Raw genomic sequence first — 25738 nt, 5'->3', positions numbered from 1 at the left:
GGTGTGGGGGCGGAGCCGTCTGTAGCCGGGGCCGCGCTGCTGAACAACATGGAGCTGTCTGCAGTCGGGGAGCGGGTCTTCGCCGCCGAGGCCATCATCAAGCGGCGGATACGGAAGGTAGGAGCGGCTGCGGAGGGGGAGGGGAGCGCTGGGCGCGTCATGTGACCGTGTGTCGCCTGCAGAGCGCAGGCCGTGCAGCAGCAGCCGCAGTGACGGAACGCCGGGTGTGCCCCCGCCCCCTCCCTTCTCTCTGCACGCTCAGTCCCCGCCCCCTCCCCGTGTCTGCGCCGCGCGCGTTCTTCTGCGGATCCCGAGTGCGGCTCGTGCCGGTGTGACGTCACAATGCTGGCCGCAGCGTCAGTTGTATGTGTGTGAAATACACGTGTGTGAGGCTGTGCGCAGCCCGGGTGGCCTCAGACGCCCTCTGCTGCTGCCAGCTAAAGCTAACTCTATTTTATAAGTAATATGGAGGTGACTATCATTGTAATCTCCAGGGTGCTGCTGCTGTGACCGCAGAGATAGCTACACTAGGTGTAATTGACTGGCAGTCGCTGCTGTGACCACAGACAGCTGCGCTAGGTGTAATTCACTGGCAGTCGCTGCTGTGACCACAGAGACAGCTGCGCTAGGTGTAATTCACTGGCAGTCGCTGCTGTGACCACAGAGACAGCTGCGCTAGGTGTAATGCACTGGCAGTCACCACAGAGACAGCTGCGCTAGGTGTAATTGACTGGAAGTCGCTGCTGTGACCACAGAGACAGCTGCGCTGGGCGTAATTGACTGGCAGTCGCTGCTGTGATCGCAGAGACAGCTGCACTAGGTGTAATTGACTGGCAGTCGCTGCTGTGACCGCAGAGGCAGCTGCGCTAGGTGTAGTTAACTGGCAGTCGCTGCTGTGATCGCAGAGACAGCTGCACTAGGTGTAATTGACTGGCAGTCGCTGCTGTGACCGCAGAGACAGCTGCGCTATGTGTAATTGACTGGCAGTCGCTGCTGTGACCTCAGAGATATCTGCACTAGGTGTAATTGACTGGCAGTTGCTGCTGTGACCGCAGAGACAGCTGCCCTAGGTGTGGTTAGCAGTCGCTGCTGTGACCGCAGAGACAGCTGCCCTAGGTGTGATTGGCAGTCGCTGCTGTGACCGCAGAGATAGCTGCACTAGGTGTAATTGACTGGCAGTTGCTGCTGTGACCGCAGAGACAGCTGCCCTAGGTGTGGTTGGCAGTCGCTGCTGTGACCGCAGAGACAGCTGCCCTAGGTGTGATTGGCAGTCGCTGCTGTGACCGCAGAGATAGCTGCACTAGGTGTAATTGACTGGCAGTCGCTGCTGTGACCGCAGAGACAGCTGCACTAGGTGTAATTGACTGGCAGTCATGCTGTGATCGCAGAAATAGCTTCAGCATAATTGTCAAAAAGCCTCTGCTGCGAGTGGAGAGAGAGCTGCACTGTGGCGTAATCGCCAGGAAGCCACTGCTGTAACCGCAAAGATGGCTGCACTTCGGTGTAATTACAATTTCAAACAGAACAGCGGGGCCTTTTTTGAACCAATATTCTTGTTGTTTATTCTTTCTTTATAATTTCTCCAAATCGCAGACAAGGCATATAGATGCAGAGACAGGTCTCTTGCAACTCCTGGACGTTTGGGATCGTCGCTGAGTGAAATCTTTTCTGAAACTCCAGATTGCGGTGTTACCTGACGTAGACTTACGGATGTTTGTATACGATGTGCCTCTGAGGAAGCGGCTGCTAGCCCCGAAACGTGTCAGGCAGTCTTTTTATGTGAAGTGGAAGTTTGGTCTTTGTATCTATATGCCTTGTCCGTGATTTGGAGAAATTATAAAGAGAATAAACAAGAATATTGGTTCAAAAAAACCCGCTGTTCTGTCTGTTTGAAATTGTGGTGCTTTGATATATCAGGGGTGAACCGTACTACTGTCTTTTATCCTGTCTATGATACTTTGGTGTAATTGCCAGGAAGCCTCTGCTGTGACTGCAGAGATAGCTGCACTTTGGCGTAATTTCCAGGAAGCTACTGCTGTGACTGACTGCAGAGATATAGAGAGGCACTAGGTGTAATTGACTGGAAGTCGCTGCTGTGACTGCAGAGATGGCTGCACTGTTGCGTAATCGCCAGGAAGCTGCTGCATGTGACCCACGAGATAGCTACATAGTGGCGTAATCACCAGGATGCCGCTGCTGTGACCGCAGAGATAGCTGCACTCAACTAGTTGAAGGGACCCCGTGAGAAACTTCATAGACCAGTGTCCGTTTCCTGCTTGCAGCAAATTGAACACGCCCTCTATTTTGCAAGGAATGGGGGGGGGGTTGCAGGGGTGAGACAGGTATATTGGGTGCCGTGTGGCACCCGTGATTTTGCCGCCGTTGTGTAAATTGGGGCTATAATGGTAATAGCCAGACCGTGAATTATGGGGAGACTTGAAAAAAAAATAGGTAGTTGGGGAATAGTTAAAAAAAAAAACCCACAGCTAGAGCAAGCTTCCCCCTGCGCACAAATGTCACCACAGCGGCTTTCCATGTATGATCCGGGGGGAACGTGCTAACATTGCACACCAGGATCTTTGCCACTGGGCTTCCACTACTGCCTCCACTTGTGCAACTTTAAAGGGAACCTGAAGCGAGAGGTCTATGGAGGCTGCCATATTTGTCTCCTTTTAAATAATACCAGTTGCCTGGCAGCCCTGCTGGTCATTACAGCATCAGTAATGTCTGGATCACACCCCTGAAACAAGTGTGCAGCTACTCTGCATGCTTGTTCAGGGTCTGTTGCTAAAAGTATTAGAGGCAGAGGATCAGCAGGGCTGCCAGGCAACTGGTATTGCTTAAAAGGAAATAAATATGGCAGCCTCCATATCATTCTCACCTTGAGTTCACTTTAAGTGGGCAGAGACTGCTAGTACGCAAGTGGTTAAAGGGGACCTGAAGTGAGAGGAATACGGAGGCTGCCATATTTCCGTTTAAACAATACCAGTTACCTGGCAGTCCCGTTGATCTCTTCCTCTATTAAGGGGCCAGCGACTGCTGGTAGGCAATGGGTTAAACCTAGGATGAAGCTGTAGGGTAGCTGTTAAATAGAAATCAAAACTAGTCCTTGGTAAGAGTACTTGTAGAGGGTACGGACAGGAACATCCGTCAGGCCCTAGGCAGTGTAACTGTGAGTACATAAGGGCCTCGTTCACATCATGACGCGCAGATGACCGTGCGTTCCGAACGCAACGTGTACGATCACACGCCATCTGCGTTTCCATGCGTTGCGAGGCTGATCCCATTCACTGTAGCGAATGGGTCAGCCGTGTGTTTTGCCAAAAAATGCGTGCAGCAGTGCGTTCGCCATCGCAACGCATGTAAAGTGCGGTCTGTGCACTTCTGATGTTGGTGCGTGTCTGCCTCCCGTACGCGTTGCCGAAATATGGACAGCAACGCGGCTAATGTGAATGAGGCCTCAGAGTGATGTGCAGGTACTGTGCAGGAGAATGAGGGGATTCTTCCTCTTTTACACATTCTTCATGCACGTTCTGAACATGGATCAAGCCCTAGGCAATGTAACTGTGGGTACATGTAAGAATGAGGTGCTGGTACTCTGCAGGGGAATGAGGAGATTCTTCCTCTATTACACATTCTTCATGCACAATCTGAACATGGATCAGGCCCTAGGCAATGTAACTGTGGGTACATGTAAGAATGAGGTGCTGGTACTCTGCAGGGAAATGAGGAGATTCTTCCTCTATTACACATTCTTCATGCACGATCTAATATAGATAGCCAACACCTCCGCTTGCACCCCCGTCGTGCAGACGCGCATGTGAGGACGATGGCCCGGAATGACGAGATACCCGCGGCTATCCTGGGAGAACGGAGCGTCCGGGGAGGACGGTGAGGGAGCCCCACACACCTCATGGGGCTGGAGGAAGCCCCTGGTAAGGATAAATAATGCAGTATGAACAGTGTGAGGTATTTATCATTGGGACGATCAATGAGATTCTAAGGCTATATACACATGCATTTTGCAGGAACGGATCTTTTGCAGGAACAGATCTTTTGCAGATACCGATCTGTTGAATGTGTACAGCATCTGTGTGTGCAGCATCTTGCAGAGATTTCTGTCTTGATGTGGAGTGCAGCTCCATAGAATAGACTGTGTAGGTATGGCTCTCATACTGCATGGAAGGGGGTAAAATTGGTCTGTGATCTTGCCTTTTCCAAAGACTTTTATCTCAAGTGTGTATGTAGCCTAAGCTGATGCTTATCTGAGCTGATGCTAATTTTATGCACTTTTTAAGCTTTGAAAACTGTGGACCTGACTGAAGTAAGTAAAAAAAAAAAAAAAGTTTCACTTACCCGGGCTTTTGCCCGCCCCCCTGCAGCCTTAGCTGTTACCAAACTGTCCTCTGTTCCTGCACTGCGTCTCAGTTTCCTTATCCCTGACTTTAAAGTCGACATTCGCACTCCCGTTGCCGGGAGCTTCCTGCGCATTCGCAGTACAACAAAATCTCTATCGCACCTGCGGCAGACGCAAATGAGGACGCGTGCGGCCAGGGCTTTGCAGGCGCAGTGATACGGCGGCTGAAGAAACCGAAACTGAGCTGCGGCGAGGGACCGGAGGATTGTTTGGTAACAGCGTGAGCACAGGGCAGCTGCAGGGGGCTGGCAGAAACCCCTGGTAAGTGAAACTATATATACAGTATACTGTGTATAATGAGATCGGTAGTGGGGGATTTTTCTGATCAATTTTTCGTGTTAAATCACTTTAAGGGTTCGTAGGAAAAACGCTTGCTGCGATTTCGTGAGCATTTTTAAGAATACATTGTATTTATTCTTTTCCGGATCAAAGAGTTCACTTCCTGACTGACATCAGGAAATGAAAAAACGCAATCGCTTTGCAAAAGCGCTTAAAAAAAGTGCTTAACAAAACCGCCCAACGCTCAGAAATCGGAAAACAATATTGCCTCAAACTCCCAACGTGAACAGACACGCGAGCGGAACTCAATGTGAATGAGGCCTAATAAAGGATTTAGCAACAACATAGAAGTGATGTCTGAATACAGCATGAGCGATATAGTACATACCAGATGAGGCCTAGGAAACGACCTAGAGAGAACATATGTCTCGAGGTAACCTCAGGATAACAGGAAGCACGTGTTACATAATGACAGACCCCAGAGACTCACGTCCAGGAGTAATCAGTGCTCAGCTGGGGAGAGAGAGGAGGAACTGTTATGAGGGAAAGGCATACCGTATATGGAATAACTAAAACAACATAAGTGCAGCAAAATGCTCAACTTTGTTGTGAGCTATAAAACCACAACAAACGTGTCTGTAGAAAAAAAAGAGAATCTGCTCCACCTCACCACATCGTTGTGCTGTGCATAGAAGGGTGCAGGAAACAAGACCACAAATCTTACCATGTAAAGCAAGGTTATCTGTACTCCTTCATCGTCTTAAAAATCCATATCCTGTATTGGTTCATCAGTAAAAAGTACAACAGTCGTATATGGCAACATAAGGGCTGACGCGTTCCCACCCTCCCGGGTCTTTAGTTACGACTGAGGACCCAGGAAGGTGGGAAACGCGTCAGCCCTTGTGCGGTCATGTACCGCTGTTGTACGTTTTACTGATGAACCAATAAAGGATGTGGATTTTTAATCCGATGGAGTGCGGATAGCCTTGCTTTACATAGCAAACAAGCTCTACATATTCTTTAAAACGGTTTACGCAGGTGAAAACTGAGTTCAAGGGAACTCACTGGGTGAAGTATTAAAATGGAAACGATGACCACAGGTTCTGAGAAGAAGGAAACTGTTAAAGGACAACTGAAGTGAGGCTGCCATATTTATTTTCTTCTAAGCAATACCAGTTGCCTGGCAACCCTGCTGATCTATTTGGCTGCAGTAATGTCTGAATCGCACGCCTGAAACAAGCATGCACCTAATCTTGTCAGATCTGACGTTAATGTTAGAAACGCCTGATCTGCTGCATGCTTGTTCAGGGGCTTGAGCTAAATGAGGCAGAGGATCAGCAGGATGCCAGGCAACTGGTATTGTTTAAAAGGAAATAAATATGGCAGCCTCCATATAACTTTCTTTAGTTTTCCTGTAATCTGCAGTGGCAGAGTGAGCATATGGGATACCCATCTACCTCGTAACAAAAAGTGAAACGAAAAAAAAAATACCCCTAGCAGAGGGGCACGCCGCCTGCACAGTATCACGGACCCCGATCGGGCTCAGCTATTTCCACCAGTGCCTAAGCCAGATGGAGCTAGGGAGGTCACTCTTCAGGAGTTCCAGTGCCAGAATGGGCAGATGGATAAGGAAGGACATTTTAGGATCCAGAGGGAAGTATCGGTTTAAAAAAAATGTATATTTTTTATTATTAATTATATATTTATTATGAATTATTTTTGAATTGTAGGGTCTAAAAGCGGTAAAAACCTTTTTAAACGCTTTTAGACCCTTAAACCGGTAAAAAAAAATCTTACGCGGTGAGATCGGTGGCAGCCCCTGCACAGATTCACCTCCCTGGGATCCAGCGTTGCAATTCTTCCTCCATCCACCAGGTTGTGTTGTACCCCTAGAGTGAGATTGTCGTCATGATGTCAAGCAGTTATCTCACCAGGGGATCCAAGCCTCCGAGGACCGGAAGTAGAATGGCTGCCGGCGTCTGGATCCTGAGGAAGGTGAGCTCGAAGTGCCGCCGTGCTGCACCGTCTCCCTTTACTTCCTGGCGCCTACCCTGAGTCAGGCTCGGGATTACCTCTCCTGGGTTCTTTTTTCCACTCCGAGCTTGACTTTGGGTTACCGCCAAAGTGGTATTGAAGTAAATCCACATTGTGACAAATGCCTTAATTTTTCTGATCACTTTAACGATTGAATGGAAGAAATTTAACATGTATGGGATACGTTGGCCAGATTTTTGAAATATTAAAACAAATTGTGGCCACCTTTTGTGGGTATAAAAATATATATAAATGTATATTACACAAATTCGTCTGTGTAATTGTATTTCAGTCTGCGGCACGTTTTGTAATCTAGAAGCCTTTCTTTCTCCAGTTTCTGAAGCCTTGTGTACAGAACACATTTCGGCTGTGCAGTGATTGGTGCGGGAGCGTTCGGTTTATATTGGTAACACTCGCGTTCAGCTTCTGTTCCTCGTCTCCGGACAGAGGTGAAGCAAGGACAAGCTCTGATTCCTGGTGATGTTTAACTGTTCCTATAAGTAAACACCATACATCACTCTCTGGTAACCTGCCAAAACTAATACTGTATGCGTTTACCCTGTCACCTAGTGCGCTCCCCAGCTGGCCCAGCTATAGCTGTATAAGTAAACAATCCTTCCCTGCTGCGGGCCTTGAATGATTACACAAGTCTCAAGATAAACTCCCATTGTCAGCAGAGTTTGTGTTTTTAGGTGAAAAGATGTTATACAAAAGTCTGGGCGAGTCACTTGTGTGTAGCGGACCCCCGCCCCTTACTCCTGTGCGGTGTTTAAACTGCTGGAGGGGAGGGGAGCGCACCCTCTTCCCTCTCCAAGACGTACATTTTATTTATTTTGCAGGGAGCTTTACTTTATTAATGTAAATCATTGTTAAATTTGCTTACTTTGACTGGGTTCACTCTCTTCCTATCCCACCCAGCTGAGGTATGAAGGATCCCAGCCAGGGCACTATATGCAAGGAGTTTGTATGTTCTGCGTGAGTTTCCCCCGGGCGCTCCTGTTTCCTCCCACATCCCAAAAACATACAGATAAATTGGCTTCCCCTAAATTGGCCCTAGACTACAATACCTACATAGACACAGGACTATGGTAGGGATTCGATTGTGAGCCCCTCTGAGGGACACTTAAGTGACAAGACAATATATACTGTGTACAGCGCTGTGGCAGATGTCGGCACCATATAAATACTAAATACTGTATATACTCGCGTATAAGCCTAATTTTTCAGCATAAAAAATGTGCTGAAAAGTTGCCCGCTCAGCTTATATGCGAGTCAGTGGAGCAAAACAGATGGTGGGAGCAAGTTTTGTTACTGGCAGAGGAGCATAAGCATTTTGCACTAGTGATCCTGCTCTTGCCAGCTGGCTCCCTGCTGTGTCCGTGCCTCTATCCCCTGCAACATGGTATGCAGAGTGTGCTGCTCAAGACTACCTGTGTCCCCTGGCTTGTAGAGTGGAGCGTGCTAGCAACGTGTCAGCAGTGCAATGATCGGGGATTCTTCATGTGTGGCAATCACTGTGTCTCATATCTATGATGCCATTTAGTGGCTTCTTGAGACACAGCTGTATTATCCTTGGGGCACATCTGGCTATGGGCAAAGGGAATGACTTGTACTGGGGGCACATCTGGCTACAGGAAGGGTGGATGACTTGTACTGGGGGAAAATCTGGCTACTGTGGAGGGGGCTATATTGGGGAGGGGGCTTATAAGCGAGTCAATCCCTTTTTCCTGGTTTCTGAGTGAAAAGTGTCTAACTCGGCTTATACAAGGGACAGCTTATATGCGAGTATATAGGTAATAATAATGACTCTTATCTGAGGAGATGATTGCCTTATTTTAGTATTTCTGATTTATAACGTGATGATTTGTGAACCAAATGAAATTAAAGATGTTAGAAGAAACGAAGTGTTTATCCTGTTTTTCTTGATTGATTTTCTTATCTCTTTATTTCAGGGTCGCATTGAATATTTGGTGAAATGGAAGGGTTGGGCCATCAAGTAAGAATATTTTATTTCTTCTCCTTTTGTTCAGCTTTCTGGATTCAATTAAAAAAAAAACTTTGCATGATGATATAACATTTTTACGCATTCCCGCTAGTGCAGGAACATTAACACATATGTATTTACGCGTTACTGGTTCAATGCGTAAATTTTTATGCATTAAACCAGTAATGCGTAAAAATGAATGTGTTAATGTTCCTGCACTAGCGGGAATGCGTAAAAATGTACGCAATGTGGCCCGCCAACCTCCGAGGTCGGCAAGCTGCCAGCGGGGGACTGGAGCAGCAGTGAGTGATTACAAGGGCACAGGATGGCTGCATGGGGCTGGTGGAAGCCCCAGGTAAGTGAAACTCATTTTTTTATTTTGCTTGGACATTCCCTTTAAACTGTTGGTTTTGCATAAAATGCACACATTTCCTTGTATTTAGTTATTGTATGGCTCTCACGGAATTACATTTTAAAATATGTCGTGTTTATGGCTCTCTCAGCCAAAAAGGTTCCCTACCCCTGATCTATGCTGTAAGTATAAAGCCTGATGTGTAGCCATGTTACTAATAGAGATGGTCAATGAGATGGAAATAATTCTGCGTTGATTCTGATTTATGCAAATGTACTCTCTTTGCTCATGAAATCAAATAATTTATGTTAAAATTTGGTTTGGTGACTACAAATTAAATGGTACATGAGAAGGATGAAAATAAAAGGTTTATACATACCTGGGGCTTCTTCCAGCCCCCTTCAGGCTAATCAGTCCCTCGCTGTCCTCCTCCACCACCTGGATCTTCTGCTATGAGTCCAGGTAAGTCAGCGCTGTCCAGCCGCATGCCGCTTCCACAGCCAGGAGCATTCTGCAACTGCGCAATAGTGCTACGCAGGTGTAGTATGCTCCCGGCGGCGGAGTGTGTGCATGCGCACTACGCCAGACTGGCTCAAGTACCTGGACTCATAGCAGAAGATCCAGGTGGTGGATCAGGACAACGAGGGACTGATTAGCCTTAAGGGGGCTGGAGGAAGCCACAGGTCTGTATACAACTTTAATTTCATCTGTCTCAGGTTTACTTTGTTACACAGTAGTACTATACTCTACATATGCACTCCCCACAGAGCTGCAGGGAATCCACTGAGAATGCTGTGCACATTGAACACAGAGGTGTTGTCTATCACCCATAAACCTGGTTCAGATTGTGCATGAAGAATGTGTAATAGAGGAAGAATCTTCTCATTCCCCTGCAGAGTACCTGCACATCACACTCTTACAATGGCTTGCAAAAGTATTCAGCCCCCTTGAAGTTTTCCACATTTTGTCACATTACTGCCACAAACATGAATCAATTTTATTGGAATTCCATGTGAAAGACCAATACAAAGTGGTGTACACGTGAGAAGTGGAACAAAAATCATTCATCATTCCAAACATTTTTTTACAAATCAGTAAGTACAAAGTGGGGTGTGCGTAATTATTCAGCCCCCTAAGTCAATACTTTGTAGAACCAACTTTTGCTGTAATTACAGCTGCCAGTGTGCCAGGATATGTCTCTACCAGCTTTGCACATCTAGAGACTGAAATCCTTGCCCATTCTTCTTTGCAAAACAGCTCCAGCTCAAGTCTTTTGCAGACTCCAAGAGGTTTTCTTTCAAGATTGCCCTGTATTTGGCTCCATACATCTTCCCATCAACTCTGACCAGCTTCCCTGTCCCTGCTGAAGAGAAGCACCCCCAGAGCATGATGCTACCACCACCATATTTGACAGTGGGGATGGTGTGTTCAGAGTGATGTGCAGTGTTAGTTTTCCGCCACACATAGCGTTTTGCATTTTGGCCCAAAAGTTCCATTTTGGTCTCATCTGACCAAAGCACCTTCTTCCACATGGTTGCTGTGTCCCCCACATGGCTTGTGGCAAACTGAAAACGGGACTTCCTATGCTTTTCTGTTCACAATGCCTTTCTTCTTGCCACTCTTCCATAAAGGCCAACTTTGTGCAGTGCCCGACTAATAGTTGTCCTATGGACAGATTCCCCCACCTGAGCTGTAGATCTCTGCAGCTTGTCCAGAGTCACCATGGGCCTCTTGACTGCATTTCTGATCAGCGCTCTCCTTGTTCGGCCTGTGAGTTTAGGTGGATGGTCTTGTCTTGGTAGGTTTACAGCTGTGCCATACTCCTTCCATTTCTGAATGATAGTTTGAACAGTGGGATGTTTAAGGCTTTGAAAATCTTTTTGTAGCCTAAGCCTGCTTTAAATTTCTCAATAACTATCCTTGACCTGTCTGGTGTGTTCTTTGGACTTTATGGTGTTGTTGCTCCCAATATTCTCTTAGACAACCTCTGAGGCCGCCACAGAGCAGCTGTATTTGTACTGACATTAGATTACACACAGGTGCACTCTATTTATTTAGTCATTAGCACTCATCAGGCAATGTCTATGGGCAGTTGACTGCACTCAGACTAAAGGGGGCTGAATAAATACGCACACCCCACTTTGCAGTTATTGATTTTTAAAAAATGTTTGGAATCATGTATGATTTTCGTTCCACTTCTCACGTGTACACCACTTTGTATTGGTTTTTCACGTGGAATTCCAATCAAATTGATTCATGTTTGTGGCAGTAATGTGACAAAATGTGGAAAACTTCAAGGGGGCCGAATACTTTTGCAAGCCACTGTACATGTACCCACAGTTACATTGCCTAGGGCCTGGTTGTATGTTCTTTGTTCCGGTCTGTACCTTTTTACAAGTACTCTTACCAAGGACTAGAGTTAGTCTATGACTAAAGGGAATAAATATGGCAGTCTCCATATCCTTCTCACTTCAGTTGTCTTTTAAAATTCCTAAGCGTTAGCAGTTAGAGACGGATTTCATGTTACATACTTTCAATCAACAAGATTGTAATATGCAAATTAGGAGTCTGAGTCGAGGAGTCGGTGGAATCCTAAACCGAGGAGTCAGTCGGTGGATTTTTGTACCGACTCCACAGCCCTGGTCTTCGGGGCACAGGTGACGCTCCACCCCTTCCTCTGCAGTGTAGCCACAGCCATGTTGCCGAAGACTGCCAAAGCTCTTCAAAAAATCCACCTGTGTTGCCAAGTGGCTGCCAAGCTGTAGATGGGGGAAGGGGTGTGGCGTAGCAATGCAGATGGGCCTGCAGGAGGCTACTAGACTCATCATTCTTTTCACCGCTGGAATCCCCACATCCCCCTGTATAATTTCCTGCATTGGCACCCTATCCGATTCAGGATGGGTTTCAAGATCCTGTGCCTGGCCTATAAACCTGTACACAAACATGCACTGCCTACATCTCTGAGGTTGTTCACAGGTATATACCAGGCCGTCACCTCTGGTCTTCCAATGACCTTTGCCTAACGGCACCACTCATTTCCCACTCCCATGCTCGCCTACAGGATTTCTCAAGAGCCGCTCACACTTTCCGGAACTCCTTTCCACCGCCCATCAGACTTGCCCCCTTCTTCAGCACATTCAAGCAAGCCCTCAAAACTCACCTCTTCAAGATGTCTTTCTCACCCCCTACCTACCACACAATAACTCTCTGCTGAAGACTTAATTCTACAGCCCTGCCTAGTCTGCCGAATCCCCTCTCCTTAGATTGTAAGCTTTCGGCAGGGTTCTCCCTTCCCTAGCGTATTCTACGTGAACGTGTCCCCATCATTTTGCTCCTACCTAACCAGCCCAAAATCGCAAAATCATTTATTTTGCGCCTTGTACAGCTTTGTCCTATGTTGTTTAACCTTGTTACGTCTGTCATCCTTTGTATCATTGTATGCTTTCATTGTCCAGCGCTGCGTTATATGTTGGCGGTTTATAAATACAATAAATATGTTGGATTGATACTTTTAACAATTCAGAATAAAACACATATCGAGTACATCTGATCTTATCGAGCTGTCATTGCTTCAGTAATGATATATCTTTTATTATGAATACAAGCATGTCCTACATTCCAGATCACTTTATGCTATAGAAATCTGCTGCCTGATGTACGTCTCAAGGCCATCTATCCAGAGGCACAAAAAGATATTCACAATAAAAAAATCAAGGATTTACAAACTTCTACAAAGCAGAGAATGAACGAGGTCTTCACATATTCAGCAATAGAGCTACCGCTTTAGATCATGGCTGAGGCTCCGTCCTACAGAAAATATCTGAAAGTCCTTCTTCTTTCCACAGGAGATGTAGACGCCGGGTCTGATCCAAGTCACTTTTTCTCCGGAGTTTTCTCCTAGGAGGTCCTTTTTTTTTTTTTTTTTTTTTTTTTTTTAATCTTTTGTTTAACCACTTTACCTCCAGCTGTACGGATTTCTCCGTCCCTTTTCCATCCTTTTACCACCATCCGTACTCGCATGCACGCTGCCGCCCACTCGCTCGGAGATCAATGAACGGGAAAAACCATTCCCGTTTGTTGTTCTAAGCCCTGCAATGATCCGCTGCTTCTATGCGAAGCAGCGCGATCATTGTGAAAAAGAAAAAAACGTTCCCAGCCTCCTAGTACTTCCTCCAAGCGTCCGGAAGGACGCTTGGAGGTCGCATTAAACAAAAAGTTACTGTTGCCATCTTGTGGCCAAATAGTAAAACTACACCCTAAATCATTTTTCACATACAAATTCATTCTTGATACACAAAAAATTAACTCATTACCTCCCACACTCCCCATTTTTTTTTTTTTTTTTTTTTTTTTTTTTTGTAATTAAATTTTTTTTTAAAAATTTACAATTAAAAAAAAAACAAATAGTTAACTTAGGGACTGAACTTTTTAAATTTTTATGTCAGGAGGGTACAACACTGTTACTTTATAAACTATGGGCTTGTAATTGGGGATGGACGCAAAACTGAAAAAAATGCACCTTTATTTCCAAATAAAATATTGGCGCCAAACATTGTGATAGGGACATAATTTAAACGGTTTTATAACCGGGACACATGGGCAAATACATTTCATGGGTTTTAATTACAGTAGCATGCATTATTTAAAAACTATAATGGCCGAAAACTGAAAAATTTATTTTTTCCCACATTTTTCCTATTTTTCCCATTAAAACATATTTAGAATAAAATAATTCTTGGGATAATGTCCCACCTAAAGAAAGCCTAATTGGTGGCGGAAAAAACAAGATATAGTTCATTTCATTGTGATAAGTAATGATAAAATTATAGACGAATGAATGGAAGGAGCACTGAAAGGTGAAAATTGCTCTGGTGCTCAAGGGGTAAAACCCCTCAGTGGTGAAGTGGTTAACAGTTTTAGGCAGTGTTTACAAACAAACTAACCAGCTTGTCATAGGCTCAGATAAGCAGAGTGTGTGTCATACAGAGTGTGCAGGGGGCCTGCAGAGAGGGTGTGTATCGCTTCTATCCAATCACAAGCAGCCCTGCACATTCCACACATTCCAGCCTTAGCCCGACAGACACGACAGAAGGAAACAGATTAGATTATATAACAGAGATAACACAGCCACTGTGCAATTAGGTAAGGCTGCAGTAAGCCAGAGCACATTAGAACAGGCAAAGGAACTTCTAGGATAGAAGAACTAAGGCCCGGTTCACATTAGCGTTCGCTATCCGGATTTTCCGGATCTAATCCGGACCGCATACTGTACAAACGGAACGTACGTTCCGCATAGCAATGCAAAGGCTATGCGGACGTTCACATACGTACGTTCCGTACAGTACGGAGCCGGACCGGATCCGGACTCCGGACTCTTTTCCAACATGCGCTATTTTTTGTGTCCGGATCTCCGGCCCACGCATCCTGACCGGAGCCTGACCTGAGCCTGACAGCACCATCCGGAACACAGAAACCAATGGGAAACAGAAGGCACAGAACACACTGCCTACAAAAACCTGACGTTCTACCCCACTTCCTATGCGTATCCAAGCGGCCATTTCGGATGGGGACACATGGGCCAAGCATGTCTGGAGTGGAGCAGCAGTGACAGACGTGCTGGAGCTGTTTGGCAGAATGTCGAAGGTGGAGGTGAGGCCTACAGCGGAGGAACCTGATTGTACATGTGCACCAGGTGCACCTTCTGCTGACCCCAACATTTTTTTTATGTATATTTAACTATTTTTTGCCCACGGATCCGGATGGCAGCCTGATGCATGCCTGATACAAACGGATCGGATCTGGATCGGAACCGTACGGTTCTGATCAGGATCAGGTCAGGATCCGGTCCGTTTACTTGCCAAAACGGGGCCTAAGGCTGAAAATTTTGTTAGTCTCTTTAAAAACACCTAAACAATTGAGAATAAAACACATATTGAGTACATCTGATCTTATCGAGCTGTCATTGCTTCAGTAATAATATATCTTGTATTATGAATACAAGCACGTCCTACATTCCAGATCACTTTATGCTATAGAAATCTGCTGCCTGATGTACGCCTCAAGGCCATCTATCCAGAGGCACAAATAGGAATTCGCAATAAAAAGTCAAGGATTTACAAACTTCTACAAAGCAGAGAATGAACGAGGTCTTCACATATTCAACAATAGAGCTACTGCTTTAGATCATGGCTGAGGCTCCGTCCTACAGAAAATATCTGACAGTCCTTCTTCTTTTCACAGGAGATGTAGACCCCGGGCCTGATCCAAGTCACTTTTTCTCCTGAGTTTTCTCCTAGGAGGTCCTTTTTATCTTCTGTTTGTTTAAAGCTAATGTAACCCCGTTTATTAAAAAAAAAAAAAAAAAAAAAGAGGCAGATACTCACCTAAGGAGAGGGAAGGCTCGGTCCTAATGAGCCATCCCTCTCCTCTCCCGGTGGCCCCGGTGCTGCGCTGGCTCCTCCGTTCGTATCCCCTGCCGAGGGGACTTCGGAAGTCTTCGGGAGCCAAGTCCTCCCGAAGACAGGCGGCGCACACGCGAGTGCGTCATAAAGGGCACACTCATGTGCAGTGTAGAGCGGCCCGTCTTCGGGAGGACTCAGGCTCTCGAAGCATTTCTGAAGCCTCCCTTCGGCCAGGAGACAGTGGTATTTGACTGAAAGGGTCGAATACCGCTACGGGGGAGCCAGGACAGCAGCGGGCACCGGGAGAGGAGAGGGAATGCTCTATGGGACCCAGAGCCTCCCTCTCCTTAGGTGAGTATCTGACTTAAAAAAAAAAAAAAACGGTTCCCATTAGCTTTAAAGGGTATCTTTGTAAAAAGCAAAAAAAAAATAAAAACCAGCCCCGGGGGTACTTACCTCTGGAGGTAGAAGCCTCTGGATCCTAATGAGTCTTCCTCCATCCTCTTCACCCTCCGACATCCAGTGCTGGCAGCCCCCGAACAGTGGTGAAGTACATATTTACCTTTCCAGCCTTAGTAGCGGCTTTCTGAAGGCTCTAGCGGACGTAGCCAAGCCTGATTGGGTCCGCTCTACTGCACAGGCGATGTGTACCTGCACAATAAAGCGGACCCGATCGGGCTCAGCTATTTCTGCCAGAACTCATCAGAAAGCCGCTACTAAGGCTGGGAAGGTAAATATTGCAGGCGCCACAGGCGACAGGCTTGTTGGCTCTATTTTGGGGGCCTGCCATCGCTGGATTCCGGAGGGTGAAGAGGACAGGGGGAGCCTCCTTAGAATTCAGAGGCTTCCCCCTCCCGAAGTAAGTAGCCTCTCCCCTCCCTGGGGCTGTTTTTTGTTTTTACAGATTACATTTTTAAAGTAAATTTTCAGCACTCTGCTACTGAAAAATTACCAAAAAAGTAGGTCAAGCATGTCCAAAGTTCGCCTTGGGGGCCAAATGAACCATGCATGCGCAGAACGCTCCCAGCGATTGGGGGGCCGTCATAATCTCGCTAGATTCTCAGCAGTCTGTTGTTTTTGTGTGTTTTGGCATTGTTTCACCTAGCAACGCTTGCCTATTTGTCCTACTTCATAATCTGCACCTTCAGAAGCGAACTGATCATTGTATGTCCCACCTCTTGACAGGCGCCATTGTAATGATATCATCAACATTGTTTACCTTTCCTGTCAGTTTTAATGCTAACTTGTGTCTGATGACAATAGCCCCCCCCCAATTGCTATGACTCTGAGGGGGAATAGTATTTAAATTTACCGGGAATTTCAGAGGCCATCATTTGGCTCAAGTCTTTTGCATAGGTAACTTAAATTATTTAAAGAGAACCCGAGGTGGGCAGATGGGACATAAAGGCATATTCTCTGCCTCATGACTTGCTTCTGTGTCCCCCCACCGCCTCTCTGATTTCCCCCCCCCCCACCGCGGTGCTATAGCCCCCCGAGATTAGCGACAATATTTGTTGCTATCTCAGGTAAACATTGAGAGGAATTCCCTGTTCAAAATGCCCACCAGGGGTGTTCCTACAGTGTTTCCAGAGCTGCCATTGGGCAGCTCTCTCTCCCTGGCCACGCCCCCTGCCACTCCCCCGCCTCCCTGCACGCTGTGAGAAACACACTGTCTCTCCTTGCAGCGTCGTGACCTATAGGTCAGAAAAGTGAAATTTGGCCATTGCAGCCCACAGGAGTGGCAGGGAGTGGCGTTTTTTGCGGCTACCTGATCCTGCGGATTAGGTAGCCTTTATTTTTTATTTTTTTTTATTTTTATTTTTTTTACTCTTACTGTACTAGAACACAGAAAGGGACTTCCGATACTTTCTTACTTGTACTAGTACCATATGTACCTATGTTTATCTCGGGTCAAATATCACTCTGTGTACACTTTACATTTTTTCCTCTTCGTTTAGCTTTGAGGTTAACATTTATGATGTTTAGTGATTGGGTATATGCTATGTACAGTTCAGGCACATTTCCTTTTATTTTGTCATAATATTTTGCAGGTACAGCACTTGGGAACCAGAGGAAAACATTCTGGATTCTCGGCTTATTGTGGCATTTGAGCAAAAGTGAGTGGATATTCTTTTCTCATCTAATTCACAGCGTTCTATCGCACCTGCTAATGCCAGGTTTTCTTCAAATGGGAATTTCTTTAATGTATAAGAATCTAATCTGCTGTATGTAGTTGTATGCTATTTAAAGAGAACCAGAGACGAAGCACCCTCATGTATTTTATTACATTTATCAGTGGGAACATGACAGTAAACACCTACCCTGCTTTTAGTTTTATTCTTCTCAGTCTAATCTATCTGTTATCAACTGTGATAAGAATCCACCGACTATTCAGTCGATGTTTGACCTGGAATCATTATAGCTGAGTCACTCTTCTGTGGAGTCTTTTCAAGCCCAAGCCTTCCCCCTCCTGGATCAGATTTCCTTACTCAGAGCTGTTGACATTGGAGGGGCTGCTGCTGCTGCCGAGAAAGAAGCTCTGAAACAGACAAGTGTATCCGTGTGCAGTGTGCAGCCAGTCATTATCTACTGTATGCAGTTTCATTTCTATGAGAGACACTTCCTACAGGCAGCCACACAGCATTCCAGAATAATAGTTGAAAGCAGACAGATGAAAGGCTGCAGCAGCCCTGCCTGCTTGTCTATACTCTGAGGCTAGACAGCACATCCAGAACAATTCATAACCTGGAAGCAGAACAGGTATGAGCCGGCGGCCATATTGGATATTTCCTGAAGCAATAATGGATAAAAAAACACTCAAAAAGGCACACCAGAGTGGCGAAATTATCAGGTAGAGCATTTATTCTTTTCAAGCTATCAACTGATATGTTTATTTTGTGTGAATCGTTCATCTCTGGTTCCCTTTAAGCTAACCTGGCCTTATCTGGGGCAATGTAGTTCTCGTTAAAGCCATATACTTTTTTTCTGAACTTTTCATCTTGTTCCTGTGAGTTGTTTGAAGTAAATCACTTGAGCTGGATGTTGACCCAGGTTACTGATTACCAGCGCTAAGTATACCATTGTGGGCTTTGTTTAATCAAGTTTTCCTTTAACACAGAGAGAGGGAACAAGAGATCTATGGACCGAAGAAAAGGGGCCCAAAACCAAAAACATTCCTTCTAAAGGTAATCAATATTTTAATTCATGTTATTGATTTCTCATGTGAATGAGATAAGACTTAAAGTGGAACTGAATACTGAAAAAAAACAACAGTGTTTCACTTACCTGGGGCTTCTGCCAGCCCCCAGCAGCCTTCCTGTCCCACGCCGGTCCGCCACGATCATCTGTTCCCCCGCTGCCAGCTAGTTTATACCATACCATTGACTTGTAAGTTGACTGCAACTGCACCTGCACGCCCCGAGCCACACGTACCTATCTTCACGTTCCAGCCCACAATAGCGCAGGACGCTATTGCAAGTGGGAACACAAAGAAAGATATGCGTGGCCCGGGGCATGCAGGTGCAGTTGCTTACATGGGACTTCTTCCTGGTCTGTCGCCGTCATCCCGCTCTCTGCCATTCCTCCGGTGTCTCCCTCTAACGCTGGATGCATGGCGTGTATCGCACGCCTCCTCCAACGTGCTCCTGTAGCCAGGAGCACTTTACTTGTGAATTAAGCAAAAATTGCAACCATGTATGCGCAGAACGCTTGAGTGTGGAATCGTGGCGAGGGAACAGGAGTTCTTCAGAGGGATGGAAGAAGCCCCAGGTAAGTAAGGGCAATTTTTTTTTACACTTAACCGATACCAGAGCCAAAATACTCTGGTAAAAACTTAAACTTTACGGGGGCATAATCCAATATGGCGCCTCCAGTTCCCCCTCCGTCCCCGGCCATTCTCCCCCAGTGGGTCCTGTTCTCCTGGGTGACTTGGGCATCTCCAAACCCTGGACATACTGCGTTGCGCATGCGCAGTATGTCCGTTCTTCTCCCCTAGTGATGTCATAGGACAGCAGTGCACTTGATCCTCTCCCTCTTGCCTTCAATCAGCGCGCACGCCGGGATGCAGAAGCGAGCGCTCTCCCCTCCTGTGACGACATTCCATGGCCACAGGGGGGCAGAACGGACATACTACGCACGCACTGCAGAGTATGTTGGTGTTTGGAGTCGCCCAAGAGAACGGACTGACTGGAGAGGGGGGGGACGGGGGTGGCGAAGGGGAACAGGAAGCCTGGTATTTGATTATTCGTTCAGAAACACCTGTTCTGCATGCTTGTTTGGGTTCTATGGCTAAAAGTATCAGAGACAGAACCTCAGAGGCCAGCCAGGCAGTCTGCATTGTTTAAAAGGAAAAGTCGGTCTTCAAATCCCTGTCTCTTCAGGTGTCTTTTAACGGACAACTGGAACAAGAAGGATATGGAGGCTGCTATATTGATTTATTTTTAAACCAGATCTGTTGCCTGGCAGCCCGGCTGACCTCTTTGGCTGCAGTAGTGTGTCAAAAACACCTGATATGCTGCATGCTTGTTCAGGGTCTAGGGCTATTAGTATTAGAGTTAGAGGATCTGCAGGATAGCCAGGCAACTGGTTTTGCTTAAAAGGAAATAAGAATGTCAGCCTCCATAGCCCTCTCACTTCAGATGTCCTTTAAAGTGACCCTTAAGCCAAACAAAAATGAGTTTTACTCACCTGGGGCTTCCAATAGCCCCCTGCAGCTGATCGGTGCCTTCGCCGTGTCCCTCCGATCCTCCTGTCCCCGCCGGCGGCCACTTCCGGTTTTGCTGTCAGGATCCGACAGGCTGGGTACGCGAGTGATTCGCGAGTGATTCTTCGCGTTCCCAGCCACAATAGCTCCCTCTATGCTGCTACAGAGCAGCATAGAGGGAGCTATTGTGGCTGGGAACGCGAAGAATCACTCGCGTTCCCAGCCTGTCTGGTACGGACGGCGAAAACCGGAAGTGGCCGCTGGCGGGGACAGGAGGATCGGAGGGACGCTGCTAGGGCACCGGACAGCTGCAGGGGGCTATTGGAAGCCCTAGGTGAGTAAAACACTTTTTTTTTTTTTTTTTTGCTTAAGTATCGCTTTAAGTGAGCAACTGTAGTTTCCCATGATGCAACATGATCGGCAAGTACTATAGCTGTGCCCAGTGGCGTAGCAATAGGGGGTGCAGAGGTTACAACCACACTGGGGCCCAAGGAACCACAGTAGTAGCTTTTTATTACCGGCACATGGCCAATAATCACTTCTGTAGAGGCTTTGAATAGTGGTAATCATTAACAATCTGTTCCCCATCCCCTTCTTGCACCTCTGACACGGTGGTTGTCCTTGGCAGGCTTTGGTGCGCCGTATCAATTGTTATGTATGGAGTGCTTGCACTGGGGTCCATTGCTCCGTAACCACGCCATTGGCTGTGCCTACACGCACATTGATTAATTCCCTTTTGCACAATGTAGCTAGCAGTAGCCGCATACCAGCTGTGTGCAGTGACCTGGCCTATTCCAGATTTATGAGGCTGCTCTAACCAAACAAAAGTTACTAATAAAAGCTGAAACTTTGTAAGTAATTACACCAGCCCGAGTTTCTCATAAAATATGTCTTCAGGGGAGGCCCAGGGTCACTGCACACGGCCGGGAGGCTGCGATTGCCAGCGATTGTACGCAGCAGGCTTGAGCACTATGTGAAGATTACTCCTGCAGATTCTATAATGCATTTATCAAAAGACTGAATGAGAAAGGGGCAGAGAGCCTGTCCATGCTTTCCTGGAAATCTCTGAAAACTCACCACAGGATAACCCTTCTTGAAAAATGATTAACTTCAATACTTGCAATTCGAGATGGTCAATGGAATACAAAGAATTCCTGCTTGTCTGCAGATTTAAAGAGACACTGAAGCGAAAAAAAAATTATGATATTATGATTTGTATGTGTAGTACAGCTAATAAATAAAACATTAAGATCAGATACATCAGTCTAATTGTTTCCAGTACAGGAAGAGTTAAGAAACTCCAGTTGTTATCTCCATGCAAAAAAGCCATTAAGCTCTATGACTTTCAAAGTCCTGGAGAGGGCTGTTATCTGACTTTTATTATCTCAACTGTTTTCTTTTTCTCTGCCAGCGGAGAAGTCATTAGTTCACAGACTGCTCTGAAAGACTCATTTTGAATGCTGAGTGTTGTGTAATCTGCACATATTCTAGAATGCTGCAATGTTAGAAAAAACATTATATACCTGAAAATAAAAATATGAGAATATTTGCTGCTAATCTTCTAGTAATTATTCATAGTACACAACCAATTCATTATATCATTTTTTTTATTTTCGCTTCAGTGTCTCTTTAAAGGGTAATGAAACTCAAATTTCATCTCTACTCTAAAACATTTTAACACAGCATAAAACTAATAGGGAAAAAATATGACTGGTTTAACCACTTAACGACTGCCTAACGCCGCTAGGTGTCGGCAGGTCGAAGTGGTGTTACCATGGAGGGTGTCTCCGTGAACAGCCTGCGAGCCTCCGATCGCAGGCGTAATGTAAACACGCGGGGAAGAAATCCCCTGTTTACATCATACGGCGCTGCTGCGCAGTAAAGGAGATCGGCGATCCCCGGCCTCTGATTGGCCAGGGAACGCCAGCATCTGATAGGCTGATCGCCGTCCTGAAAGAGGGGAGGGAGGCTGGGAATCGCTGCGGTGGGGTGCTTTGAGGAGCCCCCCCCCCTGCTCAGCCACCCAGAGCGGCGGTGATCAGACCCCCCCCCCTAGTGGGGAAAAAAAGGGGGGGGAAGTCTGATCGCCCTGCTGCTAATACGATCTGTGCTGGGGGCTAACGAACCCGCACAGCGTAGGCAAATATCCCCTAGTCGTCAAGTGGTTAAAGTTGCTGGAAGGGTTAATATCTCAAACTTCCACGTTGCCTTGAAGCTAATTGGTAAGATTGCCATTGCCTGGACAAAATAATCAGGTTATGTTGAGCTGTATTTGCAAAGTACACAAACCAGAGACTCTTCCCCTGTATTTAGAGAATTTTCTCTGCTTCAGATACTTGGTGTACTCAAGGCCTTTTTCTTTTCTTAATACAAATGGGACACAGAGGAATGTTCTTTGCTTAATGACATGCGCCTGTGTCCTCTGTGCACCGCTTTCCATGCCCCCCTACTCTCCTCTGCAGACCCCTTAAAATGCAGGCACAACGGGATTGTTGATAGATAACTAGGGGAAGGGGCGTCGCTGGCAGGAGAGAGAGGCACTCCTGCAAAACACCCCTCCCCCTCCTTGTGCCCCTTCCCTGCCTCTATGGGCCTATCCCACCCCTCCATGGCTCTCCCCCCACCTCTCTGCTCTGTGAGGAGAAGCAAAGAAGAGAACTGCAGCGTTGCGACCATGGGGTCGTGGCTATTTTTGACTACCGTCAGGAAGTGAAAAAACGCAATCGCTCTGCAAAAGCGCTTAACAAAAACATCCAACACGCAGAAATCGGTGGGCGGGGCGCAATCGCTTCAAAAAACTCCAAACACGCGAGCGGAACGCAATGTGAATGAGGCCTCAAGGAGAACTCCGTTCAGGAGTGGCGGTAAAAGGCTCTACCTGATGCGGCCAGCCCCCCAGGGGCTTGATTCACAAAGCGGTGCTAACCTACTTAGCACGTCTAAAGTGTTTAGCCGTGCTAACCAGGGTGCTAAGTAGGTTAGCACTGGATTTCTCAATCAGATCGCGTGCTAACTTTGCGCGCGCAAAGTTTTATGCGCGAAAAGTTAATTTAGACGTGCTAAGGGGGTTTTCACAGGCGTGCTAACAGTTAGCACCGCTTTGTGAATCAAGCCCCAGATCCGGTATCTTTGTGGGTGTGTGTGTGTGTGTGTGTGTGTGTGTGTGTGTGTGTGTGTGTGTGTGTGTGTGTGTGTGGGGGGGGGTTATGTTTTTTTCCCTGGGCTCTGGATTGCTTTAATTACTAGACAATCTGATCATTTGTCTGGTAGCCCGCAATGATACCAATTAGCTTCAGTGAAGTAGAACGTTTGTCTTCCAGTGACTTCATACCAGTCTTTTTTCTTCTTCTTTTTCTATTGACATTCTAACCGTGTCTGCGTGGGCACTCTGGTTTCCTCCCACATACAAAAAACGTCACATAAAGATAATAAATGTCACAGGAGGGTGAAAAAAGTCTTGAATGATTTTAATTTTTAGAGATTTCCCAAGAAAGTGGGCCAACAATATTCAGGTCTTCTCTTATTAATCTGAAGATGCCCATTAACGGTACAATCTCCTGAACGATTGACTGGATCGGTTGCCCTTAATAGTGCCGATTGATGTTTAACAATCGTTCTGTCGATCGTTCCATCTATCCGAATATCGGGACGATTCTTTTGATTTGGTGGGCCTGAACGATCATTTCTAATCAATCACAATGATCAGATGGTCGATCATTCTGGAAATTGGATCATGAATGGGTACATTTTATGCATTTAAAGTGATGTTGAAGTGTATTTGTGAACTGTTGACCATGATAAAGAAAACACTTTTGCACGTAACTAATGTTCTGTCGCCATTAACAGGCAAGAGCCCAGGCAGAAGCAATCCGTATGACTGATGTGCACTATACCGTTAAACCCAGCTCCAGCAGTTCCGCTAAACTGCACTCCAGTGCTGCTGTCCACCGGTTAAAGAAGGACATCAGGCGATGTCACAGCATGTCCCGTCGCCCTCTTCCCCGTCCAGATCCTTCTGCACCTTCTGGAGCTGGTTCCAGTCTGCGCGCACCGGTTTCGCCATTTTCAGAAACTGTGCGCATCATCAATCGCAAGGCCAAACCAAGAGAGCCGAAACGTAACCGAATCATCCTCAATCTGAAGGTGATCGACAAAGTGGCAAAACCGCCTATGGTGCGGCCCAAAATCCCATCCCGAAACCGAGTGATCGGCAAAAGTAAAAAGTACAGTGAGAGCATGCTGCGCAATCAGATTCGCCACCTAAAATATGGAGCCTTCTCCCTGTACAACAAGCCAGATCTTCAAGGTCCAAATGTGGAGAAAAGAGATGATGAAAGCACTCACCAGGGCATGGGGGATGAAAGCTCCACAACCTCTGGTTGCCCTTCTCCAGCTCCATCAGATGACCGACCTCCTAAGTTGCTGCCCGAGACACTTAGTCCTGCTGTCCCTGACTGGAGGGAATCCGAGGCCTTGGATCTCTCTATTCCTCCAGAGTCTTCAGCAAGTAAACGTGGGCAGCTCGAGCCGGAGGAATCTGAACCCGAAGAGGAGGCTGGAGATTGGCGTCCAGATATGTCACCATGTTCCAATGTGGTAGTGACAGATGTCACTAGCAACCTATTGACGGTCACCATAAAAGAGTTCTGCAACGCACAAGACTTTGAGAAAGTAGCAGGTGCTAGCAAATAGATCGGGGCAGTGCAAATCAAAGGGAAAGGTGTACAGTTATTTAAAGGTTGCTTCACTCTAAACCTTACAATACATCTTCCTGTCAGCTTTCTAGATTTTTAGGCGGCAAACACATGAGTTTGTACTATAAGATAGTATGACTCGTCTTTTGTTGCCTAACATGGCAAAACTTGAGTGTAGAATGTGATGGAACTTGGCACAAGCATATCGATGATATTCTTTTGTTCTCGGTTTACTTTTCAAAGAGTAGAAATGTATTATGTAGAATGGCTTGCTTCTAATTCTCTCAGCTTTGAATCTGGCCAATTACCTTGAAATGCCGGCCCCACACACGTTGAGATGGATTTAATTTTAAAAGTATTCCAAATGAATTTAAAGTGTTCTTTCCATTCCTCTAAAAATGATCAGTTTTAAGTTGGCCACACACCATATGATTTGTAAAACTTTTTTTTTTTCTTTTTTATTGATTTTTTTTTTCTGATTGATTGCATCTTTTGAAGCATCTAACTTGATTATCTTTTGTGTTTGATTTTTTTTTTCTCACAAATTATAAAGTAGCTGATCAAACTATGAAAAAAAATTGCTCGGCTCTATAAATTAAAATAGAAATTGAAGATCTATCCTACACCAATTTTTAAAAATTGATCAGATTTTATTGCCACTCCGATTAACCTGTGTATCAAAAAGAGGCATTTGATCACATTTCTCAATTAGAGAAAAATATTAAATTTTTTAAATTTTTCCGTACAACCAACCATTTTTATAAATACAAAAACCAAAAACAGGAAAATGTAATCTTTTTATTGTATAGTGTGCGTGATACTTTTTTTTTAAAATTTGCTTTTTGTTTTTTTTTACATCTGTTCTTATCGATCAA

General features: G+C 46.0%; 1 protein-coding gene across 1 annotated transcript; it reads left to right on the top strand.

Moving 5' to 3' along the window:
- Positions 1–25232, top strand: CBX6 (chromobox 6). The gene is made up of 5 exons (XM_068251417.1): positions 1–117; positions 8683–8726; positions 17519–17584; positions 18586–18652; positions 24016–25232. Exons 1-5 carry the CDS (start codon positions 49–51, stop codon positions 24859–24861), a joined length of 1092 nt encoding a protein of 363 aa, XP_068107518.1. The 5' UTR covers positions 1–48; the 3' UTR covers positions 24862–25232.
- The last annotated feature ends 506 nt before the right edge of the window (positions 25233–25738 follow it).

The sequence above is a fragment of the Hyperolius riggenbachi genome, chromosome 9, assembly GCF_040937935.1.
Source record: "Hyperolius riggenbachi isolate aHypRig1 chromosome 9, aHypRig1.pri, whole genome shotgun sequence".
In the NCBI taxonomy this organism is placed as follows: domain Eukaryota; kingdom Metazoa; phylum Chordata; class Amphibia; order Anura; family Hyperoliidae; genus Hyperolius; species Hyperolius riggenbachi.
Note: the sequence above shows the minus strand (reverse complement) of the source record. Positions and strands in the feature narration are given on the sequence as shown.